The 27,902-nt window shown below is 58.6% G+C and overlaps 3 protein-coding genes across 3 annotated transcripts; all 3 read right to left on the bottom strand.

Moving 5' to 3' along the window:
• Nucleotides 1-332: 332 nt before the first annotated feature.
• On the bottom strand, nt 333-2,466 carry LOC138065750 (ankyrin repeat domain-containing protein 7-like; the record flags this gene model as incomplete). Its single annotated transcript, XM_068931169.1, has 5 exons — nt 333-444; nt 734-840; nt 936-1,109; nt 1,345-1,459; nt 2,354-2,466. Coding segments are annotated over 5 exons (621 nt in total), but the record flags the coding sequence as incomplete, so codon positions are not given.
• Nucleotides 2,467-5,275: 2,809 nt separating this feature from the next.
• LOC138065749 (ankyrin repeat domain-containing protein 26-like) lies at nt 5,276-9,487 on the bottom strand. The gene is made up of 6 exons (XM_068931168.1): nt 9,381-9,487; nt 8,736-8,877; nt 7,556-7,837; nt 6,738-7,004; nt 6,187-6,231; nt 5,276-5,605 (listed from the first exon to the last, which is right to left on the bottom strand). Exons 1-4 carry the CDS (start codon nt 9,416-9,418, stop codon nt 6,876-6,878), a joined length of 591 nt encoding a protein of 196 aa, XP_068787269.1. The 5' UTR covers nt 9,419-9,487; the 3' UTR covers nt 5,276-5,605; nt 6,187-6,231; nt 6,738-6,875.
• A 4,019-nt stretch (nt 9,488-13,506) lies between these two features.
• Nucleotides 13,507-26,630, bottom strand: LOC138065854 (ankyrin repeat domain-containing protein 7-like). The gene is made up of 6 exons (XM_068931279.1): nt 26,191-26,630; nt 25,175-25,289; nt 24,766-24,939; nt 24,564-24,670; nt 24,143-24,274; nt 13,507-13,516 (listed from the first exon to the last, which is right to left on the bottom strand). Exons 1-6 carry the CDS (start codon nt 26,442-26,444, stop codon nt 13,507-13,509), a joined length of 792 nt encoding a protein of 263 aa, XP_068787380.1. The 5' UTR covers nt 26,445-26,630.
• Between the last annotated feature and the right edge of the window lie 1,272 nt (nt 26,631-27,902).

The raw sequence follows: 27,902 nt of genomic DNA, 5'->3' as shown, positions 1-27,902 counted from the left end.
GCGGTCTGCCAGCTGTTCACTAACACTAGGGAGGTGCGGAAAGAAAGGGAACACTGTCACTATAATCAACTACATCCTTGCATAACACCACTTACCAAACAAGACGATTTGCGGGGGAAGCTTTCCTCAACTCCCCAACTCACACTTGACACAGGGAACGCTACGTCCCGGAAGATTCCACTGAGCCCACCTTCAACAAAGGTCTCCACGCATCATTAAACCTTGCGCCTCTTACCAAACACGTCCGCACACCAACACGGACATTCGGACCGCTTAGCGACTCTCACCGTGACCTAAAGCACTTACCCAGTGTGTCCAGACCTCCTAGCATAAGCCTCCGCTGTCCATCCAAGAACGTCTTTCTGGCAAAGGTCAGCACCATAGCCAAGAAGAACTTCTATCATGCTCACGTCCCCGGCAGAGGCGGCAAGCATCAGAGGGGTCCTAAAGCAGCCACAAGACGAGACAAAAGCTATCAGGAGACACCGACGTTTCACTGGCGTTCCTTTCATCCCTATTTGCTCCCAAAACAATTACACCTCCCCCTTTCCTACAGCCAGGAGGAAAGCAAAGCCAACCACACGGAAGCCCACGAGAACTCGGGTTGCAAGGGGCCGCAGCACGTCCCTGGGCCAAACGTCTCCCCCGCTAAGCACCCTCGGCTACCCGGCCAGACCAGGCAAACTTCACCAATGCTCAGGAGACCCACGCCCCGTTTTGACAAACCCTTCACCTTTCCGACTGATCTCGAGCGTGCACGTCGGCTCCTTTGCTAAGCAGGAACTCCACCATCTCTACGTGATGCGCGGACACGGCCAGAGAAAGGGGCGTGTATCCCATCTGAAAGCATAACGCCCCTCTCCAGTTAGAAAAACACAGAGAAGCAAAGCAACTTTTTCTTCTCAGGAGCGGCCTGACCCAAATTCCACGCTTACCTTATTCTGCGCATCAAGATGGGCGTTGTGCGCCAGTAACTGCCCTGCTAGGCAGGTGTTAGGAGCAAGGGCAGCCAGGTGAAGGGCAGTGTTGCCGTTAGCATCCGCAAGGTTAGCGTCGGCGCCATGCGCTAGCAGAATGGCGACGCAGCCTTCGTGCTGGCACTGCACTGCCTGCCAACCACACGGGAAACAAGGAAACGTTGCCAGCAATTACGCTTCCCTCTGGCAGAATTCCCACAGCTTGCCGACCTCGGACAACAATAACGCGCCCAAACATTAGGCAACGCACGCCTAGCCAGCGCCCAGCGCACCACAAGCTCCACCCAGACCTACCTCCAGAATCACCCAAGAGCTCGATCGCTCGGGGCGCAATTTAGAAGCCCTGCCTACCGCAGCACCCACGTACCTTCATCAGTGGCGATCTCTTGAAGTTGTCACGAGGATTTAGCTTGCACTTCCTCTCTACTAAGTACAAGACAACCTCCGCATGTCCGTTAGCGCAAGCCAGATGCAGAGGTGTCCTAAAAATTGAGCATGTTACCTTAGCGCAGGCCAGACAGCTGAAGAGACCGCGCCTGCCCATGTCACGCGGGTGACCGCTGCACACCCAAAGCCCGAGACGCCGGGGCTAGGAAAAAGCCCCTCCCCGCCCCAGCCCCAGCCCCAGCCCCAGCCCCCACTTAGGAAGACAACGTTGCCTCAGCTCCGCGCTCCCTTCCCTGCGCGTGCATCCCTGCGCCCAGGCCCCCCATTTCTCCCAGCCAGCCTCCGGCTTCCGCTCTGCAACTGCTGCCCTCCGCCCCGGCACCTCCTCCCTGCCTCCAACACCACTACGCACGCAGCCCAGCAAGCAAGAGCAAGGCTTGCGCACCTCCAGCCTACGGCAAGGCAACCTCCACCTGCTGCCAGGACCACTCACGCCACAGCAGCGGGCCGCAGGCCCAGCACGTGCCTTTTATAACACCAGAACATCCCCTCGCTGCTGGCCTTGCCGGGAAGTCGCGCCCTCTGGCCTCTTCCCGGCCTTACTGCTGCAGCAAGCACCAGCACGCGCTCGCTCCCAAGGGCCCTCCACAACACCTACCAAACCCGACAGCAGAAACCTTCCCCCTCGACCCTGTCACGCTCCCAGCAACAAAGTCCCGCTCCGGCCTGGCCACACACGCAACCGGCCTCCGAGCCCCGAGCCCCGAGCCCCGAGCCCACCCCGCGCGCGCAAGGCCGACTGCCCTCCCGCACTCCCTCGCCAGCCCAAGCAAACGGCCCTGCCTTCCCGGCACAAAGGCGCTCCTGCCAGCTGCACGCCAGCTCCAACCCACCAGCCGCCGCCCCCGCCGGCACCGACGCAGCAGCCCGGCCCTCGCCGCCGCCCCCCCCACCCCCCGCGCCGCCCCGGCCCCCCCGCCGCCCCTCACCGCTTCGCCTTGTCCCGCCCGTCGAGGCCGACTCTCGGCAGCCACCGCCGCCGCCGCACCCGCGCCAGGTCGCCGCTGGCGGCCGCGCGGTGCAGCTTGCCCAGCTCCTTCTCCCGGAGCTCGTAGGCAGCGCCGACGCAGCGCAGGGGCGCGCTGCCGCCGCACGCCCACCGCGACCGCGACCGCGACCGCGACGGCGACGGCGAAGGCGGCTGCCCCTGGCCCTGGCCGAAGAGCCCCAAGAGCCTCTTCATGCTGCGGCGGGCACGCGGGCGGCGGACAGCCCCGAGCAGGGGCCGCGGCCCGGGCCAGCTGCTGCGGGGCTGAGTCCCGGCGAGCTCGGAGCCCCCGGGCCGGGGGCAGAGGCGCCGGCCGAGGACAGCGACGCAGCGACGCTGGCAGCGAGGCACACGGCCGCAACAGCACCGAGGACCACCGGCTCCGGAGGCGGTGGCGGGCGCGCCGCGCATGCGCAACAGCCGCGGCGAGGGCGCGGGGGGGGGCGTCACAGGGCAGCGGGGTGACGCGCCGAGGGGCGGGGCTGTGCAGCGAGGGGGCGGGGCTGCGGCCGGGGCGGGCCCGGGGCGGGGCGGGGGGGGGCGCTGCCGCCTCCTTCGCGGCGCTGCCGGGCCGGGCCGGGGGGCGGCGGCGGCGGCGGGTGGCTGCGGCCGGCCGAAGGACGTCTTTGTTGGGGGTCCCTCCCCGGCGGCCCCCAGCTCCAGCTCTTACTCTGCTGTGCCGTCATTTCCCTGAAGAATTCATGCTGCTGCTGCTCCAGGTGCGGGACACTGTGCTCCTCGCAAACCTGCGCTCCCACTGTTTCCCTAAGGGCGCGGGCGTCGCGAGCGCTTGGCCGAGCTCGCAGGGCTGAAGTAGCTCGTTGCGCCTGAAGAGACGGCGACTGCTTAGGTTGAGCCCCGCAGCTGGCTGCTCTGGCTGCTGCCCGGCCAGGCCGCGAGCGTGCCGGTCCTTCTGGGCTCCCAGCTCTGCGCCTGCGCCGTAGGAAGCCCAAGTGCCGGAGGGAGCCAAATTGGCCGCGAGTCGCGACTCTCACCGAGGTGAGCGACTCTCACCGAAAGCGGATCGCTCCAGCTGTTAGCAGAGACCACAGCGAGAGGCTGGAGGGCGATTGCTCCCTTTGGCAGAAAGTTATTATCAAAACGATTAAAATGTGGTTACGATTTCTTTCTCTAACCATTGCTGACTCCTTGCTGCCCACCTGCACCCCCAGGCCTTCCTCTGCCCAGCTGCTTTCCTGGCAGTAGCCCCCAGCCTGCCCCAGGGCACAGGGGCTATTTGTCCCCAGGTGCAGCCCTTGACAGTTCCCCTTGTCGAACTTGACTAGATGCCCGGTCGCCCGCTTCTCCTGCTTGTCACAGAATCACCGGACGTTTGAGGTTGGAAGGCACCTCTGGAGATCGTCTCGTCCAGCCCCCCCTACTCAAGCAGGATCACCTCAAGTAGTCGGCCCAGGACCCTAGCCAGACGGCTTGGGAACATCTCCGAGGACGGAGACTCCCCAAGCTCTCTGGGCAACCTCTTCCAGGGCTCAGTCACTCCTCACAGCAAAGAACTTTTTCCTCCTGTTCAGACAGGACGGCCTGTGTTTCAGTTTGTGCCCCTTGCCCCTCGTCCTACCGCTAGGCACCGCTGAGAAGAGTCTGCCTCCGACTTCTTTACACCCTCCCTTCGCATCCTGCCTACACCCTGATCCGCGGTCTTCTCTTCTGCAGGCTGAACAATCCCAGCTCTCTCAGCCTTTCCTCGTATGAGAGCTACTCCAGTCCCTTAATCATCTTAGTAGCCCTTCGCTGGACTCGCTCCAGTAGCTCCATCCCTCTCCTCTAGTGCAGGGGCCAGAACAGACGGGACTTTGCTCTACCCGCCTTGTAAGCGCTACCAGCTCCTGTCATGCCAGATGCCAGCGCTGAATTTCAGTGCTGCTGCTCCGGCGGCCAAGAACTTTCACCTCTCCCTGACACCCAGCAGGACAGAAGCAGGCAGGGAACCACTGGAAAACAGTTCCTCTCAGAGTTTGGCAACAGGACAACCCAAAGCGAAGGCACTTCAGAGGCGTTCCGCACCTGCTTTTGCTTTGCAGAGAGAAGAGCAAGTGCCCAGCACTGGACAGCGGTTCCGCTTTGCCAGTCACGCTGCAGGGCAGAGAACTTCCATAACCCCTTTCCCCTTTGCAGACTGCAAGCGGATCCAACAGCCTTCCAGACCGGCGGGCTTTGCGACCTTTCCTGGCTACCAGAAGCTCTCGCCCTCCCTTCTGCCCAGACCACAGGAAGCATCGTTCTCAAAGGCAGCAAGAGGCCAGTGCCCCGCTACGAGCGAGACGTGAGGCAACCGGGCACCTTGTCAAGTTCAACAAGGGGAACCGCCAAGGGCTGCACCTGGGGACGATCGAGGCCCCTGTCTTCACACACTCGTGCTTCCAGCCCCCGCTGAGGAAAAACACACAGTCTGCATGCTGGCCCTTGGCCTGGCTGCCAGGACAGGCTGAAGGAGCAGCTGGGAAGCCAGCTGAAGGGAGCAGAGCAGAGCAGAGCTGAGCTCTCCCTTGGACAAACGGCCTCTCTGCCCTCAGGCCTGGAGCTGTCTGCATAAGTGACTTTTGGTCAGACCAGCGCGAGGCAGAAGGGCTAAGCGCCTGCCCAGGAAGAAAGCCTGGCTAGGCCTTCAAAAACATGACTTCCATCATCCGTGCTGGCTAGCGCTGAACAACTCGCAAAACGCAGGGACAAAACGCAGCCCTTGCCCGCAAATGCCGCAGCAGGCCAGACTTCCACCAGCATCCACCATTTGGCAGCAATGCAACACGTACTACTCCATAAGAGACACGAGCAGAGGGGACAGTCATATGCGCAGGGCAGGCAAAGTCAGGAAGGGGAACAGAATAAAACGGAGAGACCTACTAGATTACAACATTTATTAAATACCAAGTTGGAACACAATACTTGCAGTTAAAGACCGCACGTTATTATTATTGGCTACACCGCACTGTTGCACTCGTACAAAAACAGTGGCAAGGGTTGCTTTTCCTCACAGCCTGGTAACGCGAGTCCCTCTGTCAGGAGGTAGTAGTCTCAGGATAACCACTCTTAGCTCTCTGGAACGGGGCTGTCAAAACATCGCGGCACTCTTGCGTTGCCCTGGAAAGCGGCTCCTGGTCTACGTTTTCTGAAGATCCTTCAGTAGATGCCCAGGGAGAAGCTCCAGCCGATCCAACGTTCAGCTCAGCCATTGCTGGGGAAGGGGCGGGGCGAGAGCGGGAGGGGAGAAAATGCCCTATGTTAGTGTTGCAGTAGGAAAAGGTCCCCAAAGCAAACAAACCTTATTACTCCCAGGAGACAGGCAACTCCAGTCACAATGCAAACGGATTCAATGCCACGGATTTGTGTCCGTCCTAGCAAACGGAAAGAGCTCTAGCGCAACGGCTGGCCACTCGCTAGGAGAGTAAAGGCTACTGGGACAGAAGGAATTGCTCTCAGGGGCTACCTGCTTTGCAACAGGCCCAGTCACCGCCAAGCCACAACTCTGGAGAAACAATTATCCTGAAGAGGTGGAATTGCTCAGGGCTCGGGGGCAGGGGCTGAACGTGCGCATAGGCCGCTTTTCCTCTCTGTGATCTAAAGGCAACTGCATACGACTCTGTACGACTATTATTTGCATAAGCAGCAAGTTGCCTCGCAGAGCTCTAGGTTGGAAAGCTAGTAGAAAACAACTGTGCTTAGCACAGGAGCTTGGCAGCTTTCCAGTAGTTGTGTTCAAAATGGAGGAACCGTCCTCTTCCTTGGTAACACCGCTAACAGATCCTGACAGATTACCTTGCTCAAGTTCTTCAGCGATATTTTTGACCATTCCCGCCGCACCTGCAAGTACAGACAAGATACCCTTAAGGCCTCAGTAGCTACATTCTTGTAGCATTAGCTTCTCAAGCCAACTGCAACATGGGAATAAACACTGGAAACATCACCCCCACTACAGAGAAAGTCTTTGTCCACCAAGGCCCAGCGTTCCCATTACTCTATGGCATTAACCGTCTCACAAAGCAATCCCCAACTCGAGAGCTTCTCCACACCCCCACTCTGTGCAAAGGCGGGAACGGATCACAGCATTTTGTGAAGAATCACGTGCTCCCTTGCCCCACTCTCGGCATGCGCTTCCCAAACCTCAGGGCACGCTGCTCACCACGCTGTGAGGAACATGCCGTCACACGGACTGCTAATTCTGGGGCGCGCCCGGACCAGAGCTTTTGCCGAGGTTGCAGCGCTCTGAGGGTCAGCAGGCGTGTCTAGACTCCTAGATTGGGCGCGGTGGAGCTAGGAACGGATGCTCATTTTCAGCTTGAGAATAACAGGTATTCCCAATGCCTTACCTCAGCCATATGAGCTTCCACTCTCTCCGTCACAGAGGAAGCGCTGCCCACCGGGTTCGTTGCCAGAGAGTGGCTTCTGCAGGGCTCATAGCATTGCGCAGCAGCAGCAGCTTCCGCAAGCCTCTCGTTAGCGCTCTCTCACTGCAGGCGTTTTGTGAGAGCCAATTCATATTCTAAATGCCTAACTCTCTGCTGCAGTCGGCCTACCGCGGAAGCTGCAGAAGCGGCTCTTAGTTGTTCCGCTCGGTCCTGGGCGGCTGCCTGTGTCTGAAGCAGATAATGCAGTTTCAACCCCCAGGAAAGAAAAAGAGATCATTCCCCCCAGGCCCTTTCACACACCCACTTTGAAGAGCACAACCTCACCCAGGGAGCCAACTGGGCCTCCTCACTGCCCTCTACAATCAAGGGCAAAACCCAAAAGCACCCCATTACATCATCCTTTTGGTTCAGAAAGAAACCGGCTCTCTCAGCGCAACTTTTTGCTTTGCTTTGTTTTGTTTTGAATCAGAGCTAGTTCTGATTCAAGCCACCTCTGTCTCTCTAAGACACTAGTCCACTTGCAATTCTCGTCTTTCTTGGCGCTGTTACAGATTCGCCAGTGACCGAGGTGCGTAAAGAAGATTATTCACCACATCTCAGAATGCCTGAGGACAAGCATCCAACAAGCTCGCACCCTTCAGCAACCTCCTGAAGCTATAACGAGCCCATGACCCCACAGCACTGACCGGCACAAGCATAACATACCGAGAAATGACAACAGTAAAGAATGAATGACAAGCCACAAACGGACTGCGCGTACTAGCGGTAAGGGAGCTCACCTGCAGAAAGAGATTGACTTCCTGTAGTTTTTGCCTTAGCTCTTGCCCAGCCTTTTGCTCAATCTCCCTTTTATCCTCTTCTCTGTGCCTCTGATCCCTCATCTTGGCCTCTAAGCGACACCTCAGCGCAACCACCTCTTCTTCCAGCTGCCGCTTGCTCTTCCGCAGTTTGTCACGGCTCCCATGCAGCCAAGCCAACTCTTCTCGCGCACCTTCGTTTGCTTTCTCTAGCTGCCTCGACTTCCTCCGCTCTGCCTCCAGGGAGCAGCACAGCTCACGGACCTGCACACAGGGAAAGGACTCACTCACCTAAGCAGACCCAGAGGTCTAAGCGTACGCAGTTCTGTGACAATCCACCGAGCGTGTCCCTTTGTGCCGGGAGGCCTCCGCAGAACGACCGAACCAGTTGAGAGGCATTTTGCCCTGGTAAGGTAATTCGGCGGGCTCCCGACACTAAACAGGGTCGGCTGGTAGTGTAGGTGTCCCTACTCCTTAGGAATGAGTTTACTATTGTAACAGGTAAGTAACCGAGTGTAATGAACTAATGAACGGGAACGATAACAACTGTAATCATATTGACAACAATATACAATAATCACAAGGTATTCACTTGTTTACAGTGGTATACCTGAAGCTTCAGGAAAGAGGAAACAGAAATGATTATCTCTTTCTACATACACGCACACACACACACACAGGTTTGAGTTTAGAAGACAATCAACAAAGAAGTGCCAGGGTTTCAGTAGGCCCCAAAGGTCAACTAAAACTCTGCCGCCGTCGTCGTCGTCGTCGTCTTCTCTCCGCAGAAACGCACCTTTTCCACACCTCTCACACCTATGCTTCCGATGTCCTTGCCTTTCATACTGTGGTTAGGCTTATAATGGTCCTACTTACCGGTCTTCCAGAGCACAAATTCATCTGTCAGACCTCAAAGATGCTGCCAGGGCCTCAAGCTTTCAAGCTGGGCTCTCGCCCAGAAAGACCCAGGCTCACAAGTGCCCCGCTATCGCAACGCCTCTTCACTTCCCAAAGGATTACACAGGCTTTTTCAGGGACCATAAGAGACAGCCGTTCTTTTCAAAACACGGCCACCACATAATTAACACCACAACCCAACAGCCAGGAAAAGAATCTTACAGCTTTCCAAAACAAGCACCACAACAAGCCAACCAAAGCTCACCTTTGTTCGTAATTTAGCAACTTCTCTGCCCCTTCCCGAACACGGGTCCTCCCTTTCGCCCGGGAAATTCATCTGGGACTCTCGCGCCCGCCTCTCATACGCCCTCACTTTCTTCATAGCTTTCTCCAGAAGCCTCTTCGACCTGCACAGCACATTAGCAAGTAAAGTAGGAAGCCCAAGCACAGTCCGCCTTTACGCATGCACTTCCCTAAGCACCACGCATACGGTGCGGGGCTTACTTCATTTGTACCATGGCGGACAGGCCAGGACTTCCAGAACAAGACACCAAGCCAAAACACCACACCAACCCACCCACCCACATCATTCCCCTCCCACACATCACTTGCCCAGTCAACATTTCATCTGCTCCCTTGAAGCTTCTCCCTCTGCCTGACAACAGGCACAAGACACAAGCGACTTCTTCCTGCCCTCCCGCCCTCCCTCTCTTCCCAGGACAACTGCCCTCCTGCCTGCACTTCCACCTACCTAAAACCGCACGCTCCCCTACAGAAGCCACTTGCAAGACCTAACGCAAGCCTTGAGCTCGCTCACCAACAGATACGTACTCGGAGTCTCAGGGGCAAGGTACATAACGCCTGACTCCCCGCTCATTCGACAGCTCTTACAAGTACTCAACGGCTGTACCTGTTGCATTCTTTCTGCAGTGCAACGTTTTTCTTCATTTCTTCCTCCAGGCGGGCTTCTGCGGGTTGTTTCCACTCTGCCAGCTCCTTCCCTGGCTTTCTTCCGCTCTCACGCTTTCCGGACAGGAAGAAGAAATGGCACACACGACTCACTCACGGCACCTAGAAGCACTAGGTGCGCACAGCCTTCCTCACAAAGGTGCGGCAGGACATCTCTCTCTGCTAGCCGAGGGCCGGCCCCACAACTCCAGGGGACAGAATCCCACGCAAACTGCAGCACTTCAATATTTCCACCACCCAGGCTAAGACCGAGGGACAGAAACTGGTGCCTGCCACCCCTCTCTCCCCCCACACCACCCTCCCCCCGATCCCCACTAAAGCAAAGACCACCCGCTACTAGCGAGGGGCTCACGGGGGCAAAGGTGCCACGCACACTGGAGAACACCTTCCTCAGGCCCTCCGCTAATAGCCGACGGTACTTAGGTATCCCCATCCGGGCAGAGCACAGCTTAATTTAAAGCTCCAGGGGGATCTTCAGCGACCAGCGGCAAATGGAATTCCTGGCACAGCCTGAGGAGGCCGCTTAAGACTTGGCAACGACGTGCTTGGCACCAAGGACGTTCCACAAGTTCACTTGCAGAACGCCTTTAAGGCGGCAACAGCTGAAGTGCTGCTGCCACACGGCTTAAGCACCACAACCGGTACAAAGCAGCAACCATTCACACCGGCGCACAAGTGCCGTAAGTGCCCTTACCTCAAACACTGTTAAGTAAGACTCAGCAGAGTAGCACACAAAACCAGAAAGCCTGCGAGCGGACCAACAGCAGCCGATCGCCTGCAGCCTGCAGGGAATGATTTCCCCGAGGCTCCCCAGGAAAATCTCTTCCGAAAACGCCCCCGCATACATACACACACAACTGCGCACAGTAGCTCATGAAACAGGAAGGCTATGACTAGCTTACAGAGGCAGAGGCGTGCAGCTCTTTCTGAAGAGCTTCGAGTCTAGCTGCCTGCTGCTGCCCTGTGTCTTCCAGCCGGGCGTTTTCCAGTTCAAGTCTTGAAAAGAAACACAGGCCTCGTCATGGAAATCCACAGGAGCACCAACACTGGCACAACAGCGCCAAATCACACAGTCCAAAGCAAAAGCCTCTCCCAAAATCGTGTACTGACTTGCTGAGATGCAACAAGGCCATCCTGCTGCTATTACACCAGCCCACAAAGCAAAGCCTTGCTTCACTGTGCCACTTCCTTACCGTCCCACTCGTTCCTCCAGGTCTTTTAGGCTAACGCCTCCCAAAGAGGCTTCCAGAAGGTCTTGCAGTTGCCGGGAAGAAGCTGTCGCTTCCCTCTGTTTCTCTGCCAGGGCCGTCTTCAAATCCTGAACACAACGCTCAGCCTGAACATGCTGCTCTTCCAACGCCTGCAACTGTAAAACCACGCTAGTCAGGACCCACGCTAGTCAGCTTCGCTTTCAGACAGACGACTCCACTGCTTCGACTCTCCAAAACCACGTTGCTCCTTCCGCTTTCATACCGGCCTCTCCCATCCCCATCTCAATTTCCTACCAGCTGCCCAAACGCAGCTGCAACACCAATCCTACTCCTTCCCGTGACTCGGGACGCTCCTAGCATCCAGCTGCTCGCTCCCCCACGGGAAGCATTACTGCAAAGGCTCTCCCTTCTCCTGCTGGCACTTCCCAACTCCAGGATAACGACCACAATCACAAAGACTTCTAGTCCAACGCTGCCCACGCTGCTATACCTTATTCTTACACAAATGGTGGAAAGCCGGTCCCTACACTCCTTCCTTCAACTCCGTACTTGCGTTGGTGGCAGCGGTGGGCGTAGTGAACGGAAAGCAAGTCAGTAGCTCTGAACGTAGCTCTCTCCAAAAACAACTTGGAAGTGAATTAGCATTTCGGGATCCTAATGCTTACTAACTACAGGTTCATCCCCAGGGCCCTGCAGGAACTATAGCACTTTGCGGCACATTTGCATCATGCAGCCACAAGATGGCCAAGATGTTTTCTACAGAAAAAGCTCAGCACTAGGGCCAACCCACGGCCTTCTCCGGGCAGCTAGGTTAGGAGGTCAAGTTCCTCCTACAGTCAGGGAACAGGACAAGTCACAGCACCTGCCTGACATGCTGCTTCCCGTATACAGTGCAAAAACCCCACCTAGCAACCAGCGCTGCGTGTGCGAGCGCAAACCATGAAGAAGGATCGCACCCTTTCAAGTGCTGCCCCCCCCCCCAGAACACAGACTGTCACCTTCGCAGGCATTTGACCAGCTACAAAGAAGGAACCAAAGCTCTACACACACAGCCAAATATAGAGAAAGAGTACAACAGCCTCAACAGGAAAACACGCAGCACTCTCAGGGCACCCGGAGCTCACCCACTGTCACCTTCAGGTCCACCTCAAAGCTCAGGCGGGTTCGGAGAGACAACAAGCTGCTTGAGCAGCCTCCTCGTGGGTAGGTGTGACCCCCAACACACTGCTTGGCCCCTCACGCTTGAAAGGGCAGCTCCCTGACGCGCTTGGTCTGTTTGCCACCATGGGGCAGCGGCGGGAAGAAGGGAAGGCAACAGAAGGGACACCACTGCACTACTACCCTACAGCCTCAACAAGGGCTTTTCCCCATCGTTTACAGGGGAAAACCACCTCCTCACAGTCATGCAGGCCGCTACAGGCTTTGCCTACCTTGGCTTTCACCCTGGCCAGTTCCTCTTGCAACCGCAACTTGTCTCCCTGCAGCTCACCGCAGGAAACCTTTGGAACTTCAAGTGAACCTTCTGGAAGCAACTGCTTTCCAGGAGCTTCAGCAACCTCCGCCGGCAGCTCTGCGGCCATCGCCTAAGGAAAGATTGTGCCGTGAGCCTCACAAAAAGGGCACGAACATGCACTACCACCTTCTTTTCACTCACGACAGCCTTCTTCAGAGGGAGCCCAAAGATAACATACATCTAAAGTATATTTCACATCTGCCACTCTCTGCGGTCTTCCGCCTGCGCTCTTTTGGCAATAACACCTCGCTCTAGGCTAACATCTCCACAGCTCTTCAACACAGCTCCTCACCTGTCCGTCACACTGAAAATCAGTCTGTGTTGCAGCAGCCTCGCGTCCTTCACGCTCTCCTCCCTCCTTTGCAGACACCTAGGTGAGCGAGAACACAAACAAGCAGAGAGTGGTGCAAGCAATCTCCAGAAACGCTTCACCCACAAACTGCATTTCAAATGCAGGACTACCCAAGCACAACTCGGATTGTCGCTCAAGCATTACCTGCAGATTCACTGCTGCTTCGGGACTTTGGCAGGCCGTCAAGGAACGCAGGCTCTGGAAGTAGAACAGCCCTTTCAGAACCCCCAACTGCGCTCCCTCCAAGCCTACACCCACTCTGCTGCTGTCCTTAGTACTTGGCTGCACCGTCCCAAACACGCTCCTTTCACTGCATAACCTGGCAAAGCAGCAGCAACCCTTCCAAGCACGCACAGAACCAGAACCTTCTCTCTTGCAGTAGGACTCTAGAAATACAACTCCAAGGCCACTTGCTGCCACTCCCAGGACATTAGCACACCCCACTTAGGCACAGTCCTCACCAAACCGCTTGCACAGAGCACAAGCGGCTCCAGGTCACAGGAACAAACCTGTGGCGCAGCCACCACAAGCGGCAACTGAGCCTCATCCCTGCTAGGGCCCACGTCCAAGGCAAGCTCCCGCGCACTTCCCCCCTCGGGCAACCCACTGCGCCCCTCACACCAAGCACCTCGGAATCCCAGGGAGAGTCGCTCTCGTCCTCCTGCTCCGCTCCTGCGGACGACGCAACACCTGCAAAGGAAGCCACAAATGACACACCACCGCTCCTTCTTTCCCTCTCCTGCTCTCCTCCAGCACGCAAGCCCTGCGCCCAGGACACACCAAACCGTTCCACTCCCCAGGAAAAACAAAGCAGCGTCATTTAAGGGCGCCTGCACCCCCAGCCGCACCACCACGCCATCGCCACTTCCTGCCGCCTTCTTGCCAGCACCACAGGCCCAAGCCCAGCAGCACAGCTCACGCCCCTACCAAGAACGCCCAACACATGCTCGGCGAGCATCCAAACAAGGCTCTGCCATGCCACAGTCGCCGACTACGCAGCTCTGACGGCATCTCCCCTCCAAACTACAGCTCCAGAGTTGGCCCTTCACAATCCCTCGGCACGCTACAGGAGCGACCCGCAAAGCACTAGCCAAACACCCTCCCACCCGCAGGAAGTCACCAAGAAACAACCCTCCTTCCCTAGCACTACCACAAAACATCTCCCTCCAGCTACGTTCCCTCCCCCCCTCCCCGCCATTGCCTGCCCAGCGCCTACCTGCCTGCTCTACCCTCTCACAGGCAGATCGCCATTTCAGTTCATTCACCCAGCCCAAAGAGCAGAGAAACAAAGCCCCTCCATGTCTAGAAACTCACCTCTCACACCAGCAGGGGCTCCTGCAGCAGCCGCCACTTGGGCACCACCAGGAGCCTCCTCTCCCTTCCTTTCCGGTGAGTCGTCCTAAAAGAGATCGGCCCGCACACTTAGAAAGAACAGAAACAAGCAGCCTCCACGAGAACGTATGTGAAGGGACGGCAATGCCGAAGCTCACAAACGCCCTGCTCCCTTCCCCTAAAGCCCCTGAGAAGCACTACCCACACTCCAGCTTCCCCTACACGGCAATACTCAGCAGCACACACATCCTTCCCCCCTCCTTTGCACCAACAAACACCGCCAGCTGCCTGCTTCTCCAACAACCTGAGGCAAACCTCCCCCTGGGCCCTCGCTTCCACTCTCCAACCCCCAACTGCGCTCCCTCCAAGCCTACACCCACTCTGCTGCTGTCCTTAGTACTTGGCTGCACCGTCCCAAACACGCTCCTTTCACTGCATAACCCGGCAAAGCAGCAGCAACCCTTCCAAGCACGCACAGAACCAGAACCTTCTCTCTTGCAGTAGGACTCTAGAAATACAACTCCAAGGCCACTTGCTGCCACTCCCAGGACATTAGCACACCCCACTTAGGCACAGTCCTCACCAAACCGCTTGCACAGAGCACAAGCGGCTCCAGGTCACAGGAACAAACCTGTGGCGCAGCCACCACAAGCGGCAACTGAGCCTCATCCCTGCTAGGGCCCACGTCCAAGGCAAGCTCCCGCGCACTTCCCCCCTCGGGCAACCCACTGCGCCCCTCACACCAAGCACCTCGGAATCCCAGGGAGAGTCGCTCTCGTCCTCCTGCTCCGCTCCTGCGGACGACGCAACACCTGCAAAGGAAGCCACAAATGACACACCACCGCTCCTTCTTTCCCTCTCCTGCTCTCCTCCAGCACGCAAGCCCTGCGCCCAGGACACACCAAACCGTTCCACTCCCCAGGAAAAACAAAGCAGCGTCATTTAAGGGCGCCTGCACCCCCAGCCGCACCACCACGCCATCGCCACTTCCTGCCGCCTTCTTGCCAGCACCACAGGCCCAAGCCCAGCAGCACAGCTCACGCCCCTACCAAGAACGCCCAACACATGCTCGGCGAGCATCCAAACAAGGCTCTGCCATGCCACAGTCGCCGACTACGCAGCTCTGACGGCATCTCCCCTCCAAACTACAGCTCCAGAGTTGGCCCTTCACAATCCCTCGGCACGCTACAGGAGCGACCCGCAAAGCACTAGCCAAACACCCTCCCACCCGCAGGAAGTCACCAAGAAACAACCCTCCTTCCCTAGCACTACCACAAAACATCTCCCTCCAGCTACGTTCCCTCCCCCCCTCCCCGCCATTGCCTGCCCAGCGCCTACCTGCCTGCTCTACCCTCTCACAGGCAGATCGCCATTTCAGTTCATTCACCCAGCCCAAAGAGCAGAGAAACAAAGCCCCTCCATGTCTAGAAACTCACCTCTCACACCAGCAGGGGCTCCTGCAGCAGCCGCCACTTGGGCACCACCAGGAGCCTCCTCTCCCTTCCTTTCCAGTGAGTCGTCCTGAAAGAGATCGGCCCGCACACTTAGAAAGAACAGAAACAAGCAGCCTCCACGAGAACGTATGTGAAGGGACGGCAATGCCGAAGCTCACAAACGCCCTGCTCCCTTCCCCTAAAGCCCCTGAGAAGCACTACCCACACTCCAGCTTCCCCTACACGGCAATACTCAGCAGCACACACATCCTTCCCCCCTCCTTTGCACCAACAAACACCGCCAGCTGCCTGCTTCTCCAACAACCTGAGGCAAACCTCCCCCTGGGCCCTCGCTTCCACTCTCCAACCCCCAACTGCGCTCCCTCCAAGCCTACACCCACTCTGCTGCTGTCCTTAGTACTTGGCTGCACCGTCCCAAACACGCTCCTTTCACTGCATAACCCGGCAAAGCAGCAGCAACCCTTCCAAGCACGCACAGAACCAGAACCTTCTCTCTTGCAGTAGGACTCTAGAAATACAACTCCAAGGCCACTTGCTGCCACTCCCAGGACATTAGCACACCCCACTTAGGCACAGTCCTCACCAAACCGCTTGCACAGAGCACAAGCGGCTCCAGGTCACAGGAACAAACCTGTGGCGCAGCCACCACAAGCGGCAACTGAGCCTCATCCCTGCTAGGGCCCACGTCCAAGGCAAGCTCCCGCGCACTTCCCCCCTCGGGCAACCCACTGCGCCCCTCACACCAAGCACCTCGGAATCCCAGGGAGAGTCGCTCTCGTCCTCCTGCTCCGCTCCTGCGGACGACGCAACACCTGCAAAGGAAGCCACAAATGACACACCACCGCTCCTTCTTTCCCTCTCCTGCTCTCCTCCAGCACGCAAGCCCTGCGCCCAGGACACACCAAACCGTTCCACTCCCCAGGAAAAACAAAGCAGCGTCATTTAAGGGCGCCTGCACCCCCAGCCGCACCACCACGCCATCGCCACTTCCTGCCGCCTTCTTGCCAGCACCACAGGCCCAAGCCCAGCAGCACAGCTCACGCCCCTACCAAGAACGCCCAACACATGCTCGGCGAGCATCCAAACAAGGCTCTGCCATGCCACAGTCGCCGACTACGCAGCTCTGACGGCATCTCCCCTCCAAACTACAGCTCCAGAGTTGGCCCTTCACAATCCCTCGGCACGCTACAGGAGCGACCCGCAAAGCACTAGCCAAACACCCTCCCACCCGCAGGAAGTCACCAAGAAACAACCCTCCTTCCCTAGCACTACCACAAAACATCTCCCTCCAGCTACGTTCCCTCCCCCCCTCCCCGCCATTGCCTGCCCAGCGCCTACCTGCCTGCTCTACCCTCTCACAGGCAGATCGCCATTTCAGTTCATTCACCCAGCCCAAAGAGCAGAGAAACAAAGCCCCTCCATGTCTAGAAACTCACCTCTCACACCAGCAGGGGCTCCTGCAGCAGCCGCCACTTGGGCACCACCAGGAGCCTCCTCTCCCTTCCTTTCCGGTGAGTCGTCCTAAAAGAGATCGGCCCGCACACTTAGAAAGAACAGAAACAAGCAGCCTCCACGAGAACGTATGTGAAGGGACGGCAATGCCGAAGCTCACAAACGCCCTGCTCCCTTCCCCTAAAGCCCCTGAGAAGCACTACCCACACTCCAGCTTCCCCTACACGGCAATACTCAGCAGCACACACATCCTTCCCCCCTCCTTTGCACCAACAAACACCGCCAGCTGCCTGCTTCTCCAACAACCTGAGGCAAACCTCCCCCTGGGCCCTCGCTTCCACTCTCCAACCCCCAACTGCGCTCCCTCCAAGCCTACACCCACTCTGCTGCTGTCCTTAGTACTTGGCTGCACCGTCCCAAACACGCTCCTTTCACTGCATAACCCGGCAAAGCAGCAGCAACCCTTCCAAGCACGCACAGAACCAGAACCTTCTCTCTTGCAGTAGGACTCTAGAAATACAACTCCAAGGCCACTTGCTGCCACTCCCAGGACATTAGCACACCCCACTTAGGCACAGTCCTCACCAAACCGCTTGCACAGAGCACAAGCGGCTCCAGGTCACAGGAACAAACCTGTGGCGCAGCCACCACAAGCGGCAACTGAGCCTCATCCCTGCTAGGGCCCACGTCCAAGGCAAGCTCCCGCGCACTTCCCCCCTCGGGCAACCCACTGCGCCCCTCACACCAAGCACCTCGGAATCCCAGGGAGAGTCGCTCTCGTCCTCCTGCTCCGCTCCTGCGGACGACGCAACACCTGCAAAGGAAGCCACAAATGACACACCACCGCTCCTTCTTTCCCTCTCCTGCTCTCCTCCAGCACGCAAGCCCTGCGCCCAGGACACACCAAACCGTTCCACTCCCCAGGAAAAACAAAGCAGCGTCATTTAAGGGCGCCTGCACCCCCAGCCGCACCACCACGCCATCGCCACTTCCTGCCGCCTTCTTGCCAGCACCACAGGCCCAAGCCCAGCAGCACAGCTCACGCCCCTACCAAGAACGCCCAACACATGCTCGGCGAGCATCCAAACAAGGCTCTGCCATGCCACAGTCGCCGACTACGCAGCTCTGACGGCATCTCCCCTCCAAACTACAGCTCCAGAGTTGGCCCTTCACAATCCCTCGGCACGCTACAGGAGCGACCCGCAAAGCACTAGCCAAACACCCTCCCACCCGCAGGAAGTCACCAAGAAACAACCCTCCTTCCCTAGCACTACCACAAAACATCTCCCTCCAGCTACGTTCCCTCCCCCCCTCCCCGCCATTGCCTGCCCAGCGCCTACCTGCCTGCTCTACCCTCTCACAGGCAGATCGCCATTTCAGTTCATTCACCCAGCCCAAAGAGCAGAGAAACAAAGCCCCTCCATGTCTAGAAACTCACCTCTCACACCAGCAGGGGCTCCTGCAGCAGCCGCCACTTGGGCACCACCAGGAGCCTCCTCTCCCTTCCTTTCCAGTGAGTCGTCCTGAAAGAGATCGGCCCGCACACTTAGAAAGAACAGAAACAAGCAGCCTCCACGAGAACGTATGTGAAGGGACGGCAATGCCGAAGCTCACAAACGCCCTGCTCCCTTCCCCTAAAGCCCCTGAGAAGCACTACCCACACTCCAGCTTCCCCTACACGGCAATACTCAGCAGCACACACATCCTTCCCCCCTCCTTTGCACCAACAAACACCGCCAGCTGCCTGCTTCTCCAACAACCTGAGGCAAACCTCCCCCTGGGCCCTCGCTTCCACTCTCCAACCCCCAACTGCGCTCCCTCCAAGCCTACACCCACTCTGCTGCTGTCCTTAGTACTTGGCTGCACCGTCCCAAACACGCTCCTTTCACTGCATAACCCGGCAAAGCAGCAGCAACCCTTCCAAGCACGCACAGAACCAGAACCTTCTCTCTTGCAGTAGGACTCTAGAAATACAACTCCAAGGCCACTTGCTGCCACTCCCAGGACATTAGCACACCCCACTTAGGCACAGTCCTCACCAAACCGCTTGCACAGAGCACAAGCGGCTCCAGGTCACAGGAACAAACCTGTGGCGCAGCCACCACAAGCGGCAACTGAGCCTCATCCCTGCTAGGGCCCACGTCCAAGGCAAGCTCCCGCGCACTTCCCCCCTCGGGCAACCCACTGCGCCCCTCACACCAAGCACCTCGGAATCCCAGGGAGAGTCGCTCTCGTCCTCCTGCTCCGCTCCTGCGGACGACGCAACACCTGCAAAGGAAGCCACAAATGACACACCACCGCTCCTTCTTTCCCTCTCCTGCTCTCCTCCAGCACGCAAGCCCTGCGCCCAGGACACACCAAACCGTTCCACTCCCCAGGAAAAACAAAGCAGCGTCATTTAAGGGCGCCTGCACCCCCAGCCGCACCACCACGCCATCGCCACTTCCTGCCGCCTTCTTGCCAGCACCACAGGCCCAAGCCCAGCAGCACAGCTCACGCCCCTACCAAGAACGCCCAACACATGCTCGGCGAGCATCCAAACAAGGCTCTGCCATGCCACAGTCGCCGACTACGCAGCTCTGACGGCATCTCCCCTCCAAACTACAGCTCCAGAGTTGGCCCTTCACAATCCCTCGGCACGCTACAGGAGCGACCCGCAAAGCACTAGCCAAACACCCTCCCACCCGCAGGAAGTCACCAAGAAACAACCCTCCTTCCCTAGCACTACCACAAAACATCTCCCTCCAGCTACGTTCCCTCCCCCCCTCCCCGCCATTGCCTGCCCAGCGCCTACCTGCCTGCTCTACCCTCTCACAGGCAGATCGCCATTTCAGTTCATTCACCCAGCCCAAAGAGCAGAGAAACAAAGCCCCTCCATGTCTAGAAACTCACCTCTCACACCAGCAGGGGCTCCTGCAGCAGCCGCCACTTGGGCACCACCAGGAGCCTCCTCTCCCTTCCTTTCCGGTGAGTCGTCCTAAAAGAGATCGGCCCGCACACTTAGAAAGAACAGAAACAAGCAGCCTCCACGAGAACGTATGTGAAGGGACGGCAATGCCGAAGCTCACAAACGCCCTGCTCCCTTCCCCTAAAGCCCCTGAGAAGCACTACCCACACTCCAGCTTCCCCTACACGGCAATACTCAGCAGCACACACATCCTTCCCCCCTCCTTTGCACCAACAAACACCGCCAGCTGCCTGCTTCTCCAACAACCTGAGGCAAACCTCCCCCTGGGCCCTCGCTTCCACTCTCCAACCCCCAACTGCGCTCCCTCCAAGCCTACACCCACTCTGCTGCTGTCCTTAGTACTTGGCTGCACCGTCCCAAACACGCTCCTTTCACTGCATAACCCGGCAAAGCAGCAGCAACCCTTCCAAGCACGCACAGAACCAGAACCTTCTCTCTTGCAGTAGGACTCTAGAAATACAACTCCAAGGCCACTTGCTGCCACTCCCAGGACATTAGCACACCCCACTTAGGCACAGTCCTCACCAAACCGCTTGCACAGAGCACAAGCGGCTCCAGGTCACAGGAACAAACCTGTGGCGCAGCCACCACAAGCGGCAACTGAGCCTCATCCCTGCTAGGGCCCACGTCCAAGGCAAGCTCCCGCGCACTTCCCCCCTCGGGCAACCCACTGCGCCCCTCACACCAAGCACCTCGGAATCCCAGGGAGAGTCGCTCTCGTCCTCCTGCTCCGCTCCTGCGGACGACGCAACACCTGCAAAGGAAGCCACAAATGACACACCACCGCTCCTTCTTTCCCTCTCCTGCTCTCCTCCAGCACGCAAGCCCTGCGCCCAGGACACACCAAACCGTTCCACTCCCCAGGAAAAACAAAGCAGCGTCATTTAAGGGCGCCTGCACCCCCAGCCGCACCACCACGCCATCGCCACTTCCTGCCGCCTTCTTGCCAGCACCACAGGCCCAAGCCCAGCAGCACAGCTCACGCCCCTACCAAGAACGCCCAACACATGCTCGGCGAGCATCCAAACAAGGCTCTGCCATGCCACAGTCGCCGACTACGCAGCTCTGACGGCATCTCCCCTCCAAACTACAGCTCCAGAGTTGGCCCTTCACAATCCCTCGGCACGCTACAGGAGCGACCCGCAAAGCACTAGCCAAACACCCTCCCACCCGCAGGAAGTCACCAAGAAACAACCCTCCTTCCCTAGCACTACCACAAAACATCTCCCTCCAGCTACGTTCCCTCCCCCCCTCCCCGCCATTGCCTGCCCAGCGCCTACCTGCCTGCTCTACCCTCTCACAGGCAGATCGCCATTTCAGTTCATTCACCCAGCCCAAAGAGCAGAGAAACAAAGCCCCTCCATGTCTAGAAACTCACCTCTCACACCAGCAGGGGCTCCTGCAGCAGCCGCCACTTGGGCACCACCAGGAGCCTCCTCTCCCTTCCTTTCCGGTGAGTCGTCCTAAAAGAGATCGGCCCGCACACTTAGAAAGAACAGAAACAAGCAGCCTCCACGAGAACGTATGTGAAGGGACGGCAATGCCGAAGCTCACAAACGCCCTGCTCCCTTCCCCTAAAGCCCCTGAGAAGCACTACCCACACTCCAGCTTCCCCTACACGGCAATACTCAGCCGCACACACATCCTTCCCCCCTCCTTTGCACCAACAAACACCGCCAGCTGCCTGCTTCTCCAACAACCTGAGGCAAACCTCCCCCTGGGCCCTCGCTTCCACTCTCCAACCCCCAACTGCGCTCCCTCCAAGCCTACACCCACTCTGCTGCTGTCCTTAGTACTTGGCTGCACCGTCCCAAACACGCTCCTTTCACTGCATAACCTGGCAAAGCAGCAGCAGCCCTTCCAAGCACGCACAGAACCAGAACCTTCTCTCTTGCAGTAGGACTCTAGAAATACAACTCAAAGGCCACTTGCTGCCACTCCCAGGACAGCAGCCTCTGCCCAGGCCATCCACACCTTGCCAAATACTTCTCCTCTCTCGAGCCACAGAGAAAAACCTTCTCGCTCCTCTTTTACAAGGCCTGCAGATGTCTTTATGTACACAGCAATACCTAATGTCACTAACGTCCTGCTCCCATTCCATAAAGCCCCCCGAGAAGCACTGCCCGCACACAGTCAGGCTCTGCCTTCACCTACGTTACCTTATCCAGCAGCACACACACCCTTTCCCCCTCCCTTGGGCTCACGAGACCACCAGCTGCCTGCTTCTCAAACTACCGTAGTCTCACCTCCCCCTCTTTCCTCACTTTCACTCCTCCAACCACCATCACATCTTACTATGCCACACTAGCTCTTCTCACACAACAGCTGCCACACTCTCTGACAGGCCACTGAGACAAGGGCAACCAGGTTGCAAATAAACATGCCTGCATCTCCAGCACTACGGGGTGCGTTCCTGCACCACACTCGGCTTCTTCAGCTTCTTCATCATGGCACAGCCCCAATGCCACACACCTCAACTGAAAAACAAACCAAAACAAAACAAAAGAAACAAAAGGAAGGGGAAACAGGTGCTGTGAGATCCCATGCAAGCCCACAATGCCATCCCCCAGGAGGAAAAAAAGACCCTCTTGAGCCACTCCCCCCGCCCCCAAGCACTCTTGGGCAACCTGACAAGGACGAAAGAAAGGAGAGCCAGGAGATGAAGCATTGCAGCAGATCTTGAACAGCAAGTGCCCTTTTCCCCATATCAGCCTGAATTCTATCACCAAAGTTACTGGAAACAAACAGCAAGGCTTGGAGGACAAAAGAACAGGCCATCTAGAGGCTGATCAGCTTTGGGACGAGAACTCTGACTCAGGTGAAGAAAACCATGCGGTCGCTTTTCTTGTCACCTACTGCTCTTCCCACCCGCAACCGCAAGCCTGCTGCATGCTCTGCCACGGACAGCTACAAGGCTTGGAGCAAACAGCTCACCGCAGCTGAAAGACTGGCAGGCAGGAGACCGCGGGGCAGGAGAAAACCACCCTGCCTGGACACGCGCTTTTGCCCAAATCTAGACAGCTCTGCCCTGCAAACGAGTCGCTCCACGGGCAGTTCTCCTTCTGGAGGCACTTTACCTTGGCAGCTAAACTGCTTTTTTCTTCCTCAGAAGCAGGACAGCTGTCATCGCTCTCCTCTGCCTCCAACACTCTTCAAAGGCAAAGGCAAAGGCAAAGGCAAGAAGGACCGTCTCGCTCAAATCTCCCCTCTTTTTCGGCAGGTTAAGGTCGTTGGCAAAAGCTACTGTTCGAGGCTCACCTCGTGAAGTATTCGTGGGAAAAGCCACCTCTCACTGTTCAAATATTAATTGACAGGATTAATTCTTAGCATGTCGGACCTTCGACTTTCAGCAATGCAGACAAGCACGTTACACGGACAATTCTACAGGCTAGACTAGAGTGAAGCAGTCATGCCAGACAGCATGAACGAAAGCATGCCCCAAACCACCAATTTCTCCCATCCTACTCAATTCTCGCTGCCCCCCCCCACCCCCCGCAAAATAAAAAAGGACAAGAATTCCACACCGCCCTTGTCTTTCCTTCGAACGTTCCAAACCTCAAACCTGCCATGGCATGAATATGCTATGTGAGCAGGCAGCGAGCAAATGCTGGTAGCGGTTGAACAGGACAAGAAGGAAACAAACTGCCGAGCTCTTCATACCACACAGGCAGAGATCGGTCTCTCTCTCGTGCTCTCTTTGCCTCTACCCCCACCCCCGCCAACCTGTGCTTCAAAATGCCAGAGACTACGCTGTATTTCCTGCTCTACCCAGCCTCCCACCCATCACCCCCAAAACCAAAAGCCAGCCTCAAAACCAAAGGACTATCCTCACGGAGGAGGATCACCAGCGCGTCTCTACTCCGTCCCTAGCAAGGGTACTCAACAGGCAAGAGGGACGGAACCCTGCCAAGCTTCAATACAAGCCACCACAAGAAAAGGCCGTAGGCATTCTCCTCCTCAGCTCCTCCACAGTTAAGCCTCCTACCTCCTCTGTCCGCAGCAGGTGTGCCCAACGCAAACGCAGCAGCTCCTGCCTCGCAACGAGTGCTAAGCACTGGCGTGCTTTCTGCGCTGCCTGCACAAGCTTCTCCCACGTTTTTCTCGGCTGCGCGGTCTGCCAGCTGTTCACTAACACTAGGGAGGTGCGGAAAGAAAGGGAACACTGTCACTATAATCAACTACATCCTTGCATAACACCACTTACCAAACAAGACGATTTGCGGGGGAAGCTTTCCTCAACTCCCCAACTCACACTTGACACAGGGAACGCTACGTCCCGGAAGATTCCACTGAGCCCACCTTCAACAAAGGTCTCCACGCATCATTAAACCTTGCGCCTCTTACCAAACACGTCCGCACACCAACACGGACATTCGGACCGCTTAGCGACTCTCACCGTGACCTAAAGCACTTACCCAGTGTGTCCAGACCTCCTAGCATAAGCCTCCGCTGTCCATCCAAGAACGTCTTTCTGGCAAAGGTCAGCACCATAGCCAAGAAGAACTTCTATCATGCTCACGTCCCCGGCAGAGGCGGCAAGCATCAGAGGGGTCCTAAAGCAGCCACAAGACGAGACAAAAGCTATCAGGAGACACCGACGTTTCACTGGCGTTCCTTTCATCCCTATTTGCTCCCAAAACAATTACACCTCCCCCTTTCCTACAGCCAGGAGGAAAGCAAAGCCAACCACACGGAAGCCCACGAGAACTCGGGTTGCAAGGGGCCGCAGCACGTCCCTGGGCCAAACGTCTCCCCCGCTAAGCACCCTCGGCTACCCGGCCAGACCAGGCAAACTTCACCAATGCTCAGGAGACCCACGCCCCGTTTTGACAAACCCTTCACCTTTCCGACTGATCTCGAGCGTGCACGTCGGCTCCTTTGCTAAGCAGGAACTCCACCATCTCTACGTGATGCGCGGACACGGCCAGAGAAAGGGGCGTGTATCCCATCTGAAAGCATAACGCCCCTCTCCAGTTAGAAAAACACAGAGAAGCAAAGCAACTTTTTCTTCTCAGGAGCGGCCTGACCCAAATTCCACGCTTACCTTATTCTGCGCATCAAGATGGGCGTTGTGCGCCAGTAACTGCCCTGCTAGGCAGGTGTTAGGAGCAAGGGCAGCCAGGTGAAGGGCAGTGTTGCCGTTAGCATCCGCAAGGTTAGCGTCGGCGCCATGCGCTAGCAGAATGGCGACGCAGCCTTCGTGCTGGCACTGCACTGCCTGCCAACCACACGGGAAACAAGGAAACGTTGCCAGCAATTACGCTTCCCTCTGGCAGAATTCCCACAGCTTGCCAACCTCGGACAACAATAACGCGCCCAAACATTAGGCAACGCACGCCTAGCCAGCGCCCAGCGCACCACAAGCTCCACCCAGACCTACCTCCAGAATCACCCAAGAGCTCGATCGCTCGGGGCGCAATTTAGAAGCCCTGCCTACCGCAGCACCCACGTACCTTCATCAGTGGCGATCTCTTGAAGTTGTCACGAGGATTTAGCTTGCACTTCCTCTCTACTAAGTACAAGACAACCTCCGCATGTCCGTTAGCGCAAGCCAGATGCAGAGGTGTCCTAAAAATTGAGCATGTTACCTTAGCGCAGGCCAGACAGCTGAAGAGACCGCGCCTGCCCATGTCACGCGGGTGACCGCTGCACACCCAAAGCCCGAGACGCCGGGGCTAGGAAAAAGCCCCTCCCCGCCCCAGCCCCAGCCCCAGCCCCAGCCCCCACTTAGGAAGACAACGTTGCCTCAGCTCCGCGCTCCCTTCCCTGCGCGTGCATCCCTGCGCCCAGGCCCCCCATTTCTCCCAGCCAGCCTCCGGCTTCCGCTCTGCAACTGCTGCCCTCCGCCCCGGCACCTCCTCCCTGCCTCCAACACCACTACGCACGCAGCCCAGCAAGCAAGAGCAAGGCTTGCGCACCTCCAGCCTACGGCAAGGCAACCTCCACCTGCTGCCAGGACCACTCACGCCACAGCAGCAGGCCGCAGGCCCAGCACGTGCCTTTTATAACACCAGAACATCCCCTCGCTGCTGGCCTTGCCGGGAAGTCGCGCCCTCTGGCCTCTTCCCGGCCTTACTGCTGCAGCAAGCACCAGCACGCGCTCGCTCCCAAGGGCCCTCCACAACACCTACCAAACCCGACAGCAGAAACCTTCCCCCTCGACCCTGTCACGCTCCCAGCAACAAAGTCCCGCTCCGGCCTGGCCACACACGCAACCGGCCTCCGAGCCCCGAGCCCCGAGCCCCGAGCCCCGAGCCCACCCCGCGCGCGCAAGGCCGACTGCCCTCCCGCACTCCCTCGCCAGCCCAAGCAAACGGCCCTGCCTTCCCGGCACAAAGGCGCTCCTGCCAGCTGCACGCCAGCTCCAACCCACCAGCCGCCGCCCCCGCCGGCACCGACGCAGCAGCCCGGCCCTCGCCGCCGCCCCCCCCACCCCCCGCGCCGCCCCGGCCCCCCCGCCGCCCCTCACCGCTTCGCCTTGTCCCGCCCGTCGAGGCCGACTCTCGGCAGCCACCGCCGCCGCCGCACCCGCGCCAGGTCGCCGCTGGCGGCCGCGCGGTGCAGCTTGCCCAGCTCCTTCTCCCGGAGCTCGTAGGCAGCGCCGACGCAGCGCAGGGGCGCGCTGCCGCCGCACGCCCACCGCGACCGCGACCGCGACCGCGACGGCGACGGCGAAGGCGGCTGCCCCTGGCCCTGGCCGAAGAGCCCCAAGAGCCTCTTCATGCTGCGGCGGGCACGCGGGCGGCGGACAGCCCCGAGCAGGGGCCGCGGCCCGGGCCAGCTGCTGCGGGGCTGAGTCCCGGCGAGCTCGGAGCCCCCGGGCCGGGGGCAGAGGCGCCGGCCGAGGACAGCGACGCAGCGACGCTGGCAGCGAGGCACACGGCCGCAACAGCACCGAGGACCACCGGCTCCGGAGGCGGTGGCGGGCGCGCCGCGCATGCGCAACAGCCGCGGCGAGGGCGCGGGGGGGGGCGTCACAGGGCAGCGGGGTGACGCGCCGAGGGGCGGGGCTGTGCAGCGAGGGGGCGGGGCTGCGGCCGGGGCGGGCCCGGGGCGGGGCGGGGGGGGGCGCTGCCGCCTCCTTCGCGGCGCTGCCGGGCCGGGCCGGGGGGCGGCGGCGGCGGCGGGTGGCTGCGGCCGGCCGAAGGACGTCTTTGTTGGGGGTCCCTCCCCGGCGGCCCCCAGCTCCAGCTCTTACTCTGCTGTGCCGTCATTTCCCTGAAGAATTCATGCTGCTGCTGCTCCAGGTGCGGGACACTGTGCTCCTCGCAAACCTGCGCTCCCACTGTTTCCCTAAGGGCGCGGGCGTCGCGAGCGCTTGGCCGAGCTCGCAGGGCTGAAGTAGCTCGTTGCGCCTGAAGAGACGGCGACTGCTTAGGTTGAGCCCCGCAGCTGGCTGCTCTGGCTGCTGCCCGGCCAGGCCGCGAGCGTGCCGGTCCTTCTGGGCTCCCAGCTCTGCGCCTGCGCCGTAGGAAGCCCAAGTGCCGGAGGGAGCCAAATTGGCCGCGAGTCGCGACTCTCACCGAGGTGAGCGACTCTCACCGAAAGCGGATCGCTCCAGCTGTTAGCAGAGACCACAGCGAGAGGCTGGAGGGCGATTGCTCCCTTTGGCAGAAAGTTATTATCAAAACGATTAAAATGTGGTTACGATTTCTTTCTCTAACCATTGCTGACTCCTTGCTGCCCACCTGCACCCCCAGGCCTTCCTCTGCCCAGCTGCTTTCCTGGCAGTAGCCCCCAGCCTGCCCCAGGGCACAGGGGCTATTTGTCCCCAGGTGCAGCCCTTGACAGTTCCCCTTGTCGAACTTGACTAGATGCCCGGTCGCCCGCTTCTCCTGCTTGTCACAGAATCACCGGACGTTTGAGGTTGGAAGGCACCTCTGGAGATCGTCTCGTCCAGCCCCCCCTACTCAAGCAGGATCACCTCAAGTAGTCGGCCCAGGACCCTAGCCAGACGGCTTGGGAACATCTCCGAGGACGGAGACTCCCCAAGCTCTCTGGGCAACCTCTTCCAGGGCTCAGTCACCCCTCACAGCAAAGAACTTTTTCCTCCTGTTCAGACAGGACGGCCTGTGTTTCAGTTTGTGCCCCTTGCCCCTCGTCCTACCGCTAGGCACCGCTGAGAAGAGTCTGCCTCCGACTTCTTTACACCCTCCCTTCGCATCCTGCCTACACCCTGAT

The sequence above is a fragment of the Struthio camelus genome, chromosome 1, assembly GCF_040807025.1.
Source record: "Struthio camelus isolate bStrCam1 chromosome 1, bStrCam1.hap1, whole genome shotgun sequence".
Lineage (NCBI taxonomy): Eukaryota > Metazoa > Chordata > Aves > Struthioniformes > Struthionidae > Struthio > Struthio camelus.
Note: the sequence above shows the minus strand (reverse complement) of the source record. Positions and strands in the feature narration are given on the sequence as shown.